General features: G+C 57.4%; 1 protein-coding gene across 1 annotated transcript in view; it reads left to right on the plus strand.

Annotated features, from left to right (window-relative positions):
* Positions 1–1,533, plus strand: part of SHROOM2 (shroom family member 2) — a 97,411-nt gene that overhangs the window by 82,891 nt on the left and 12,987 nt on the right. Inside the window, exon 7 of the mRNA XM_010829908.1 lies at positions 98–321. Coding sequence (XP_010828210.1) covers positions 98–321 — 224 coding nt within the window. The remainder of the gene's footprint in view (positions 1–97; positions 322–1,533) is intronic.

Here is a 1,533-nt window from a genome sequence, read left to right on the forward strand (position 1 = left end):
CACCCCCCGGGGGGCCGACCCCCAGCCCGCCACCAGCGCCCTAGGGCCACCCGCCAAGGAATGCCACGCCTCCCCTCCCTCGCTCAGCTACCTGAAGGCCAAAGACAGGACCGCCGACGACCTCAAGTCAGAGGAGCTGGCCCGAGAGATCGCGGGCAGGGATAAGTCGCTGGCGGACATCCTGGACCCCGGCGTGAGGATGAGAACCACCATGGACCTCATGGAGGGCATCTTCCCCAAAGACGAGCACCTCCTGGAAGGCGCACAGCAACGGAGGAAGCTGCTGCCCAAGGGGCCCTCGCCCAGGACGGCGGAGGAGAGGTGAGTACACCACCCCACCCACCTCCGCCCCTGTCCTTCCCTGAGTGCGGTTCTAACCATTCTGGGGCCCGTGACGTCAGTTGGGCAAAGAGGGAAAGGCCATGTTTCTAGCAATGCCCATGGGGCTTTTTCTCTGCTGTCTGCCCTTGGGACACTTGGCAATGTCGGAGACTCTTCTAGTTGTCACCCCTGGGTGAGTGGAGGTCAGGGATGGTGCTCATCAACCTATGAGGCACAGGACGACCCCCCACCCCAACAAACAGCAGTCCAAGGCCAAAGGTCACTAGTGCTGAGGTGCAGAGGCTTGTTACAGAGAGGTGAAAGCTGAGGCTACGGAGGATATGTGTTTACACAGGAGGCCTTCTGTTATGTATTTAGCTGAGGGGGTGAATTTGCTGTAATTCGGTTGCACAGAGTCGGACACAACTGAAGCGACTTAGCAGCAGCAGCAGCATTCTGTATAGAGGGCTGGGGAGGAGCTTCCCTGGTGGCTTAGATGGTAAAGAATCCACTTGCAATGGGGGAGACCTGGGTTCGATCCCTGGGTTGGGAAGATCCCCTGGAGAAGGGAATGGCCACCCACTCCAGTATTCTTGGCTGGAGAATCCCATGGACAGAGGAGCCTGGCGGGCTACAGTCCGTGGGGTCGCACACAGTGGGACAGGACTGAGCTGCTTTCACTTAACTCACTTAACATTTGGAGGCTGGAAGTCACAGATGGCAGTGACATTTCTTGCTTGTTGTTACGACCGGAGATATTATCATTTCAGACTACTCCAGGGGATCTTTGGTTGGGAAGATCCCCTGGAGAAGGGAATGGCCACCCACTCCAGTATTCTGACCTGGAGAATCACACAGAGCAGCCTGGTGGGCCACACTCCCCGGGGGTCGCCAAGAATGGGATGCGACTGAGTGACTAAGAGTTTCACGTGTTTCGTTCTGTAAAGGACCCTCTCTAGCCTCTTGTATTCAGTCACCTGCCCACGAAGGTGCACCTGCTTACATCTGTCCTGTTGGTGCACGTGGTCTCGGTGAGCATCGCTGATCGATAGTAGGCAGGAGCACGAATGTCGTGTAGCAGACAGGGGCTCAGAGGCCGCAAATGTGGCTGCTGGTGGAAGGAAGCCCAGTCAACTTGGGGCCTGTGGCCACACTTAGAGTAGCAACAGACAGCTCCCCATAGACCTCAGGCTCCCCGAGAAAATGATCTGT

Source organism: Bison bison, unplaced genomic scaffold (genome assembly GCF_000754665.1).
Source record: "Bison bison bison isolate TAMUID 2011002044 unplaced genomic scaffold, Bison_UMD1.0 scf7180017864512, whole genome shotgun sequence".
Taxonomy (NCBI): domain Eukaryota; kingdom Metazoa; phylum Chordata; class Mammalia; order Artiodactyla; family Bovidae; genus Bison; species Bison bison.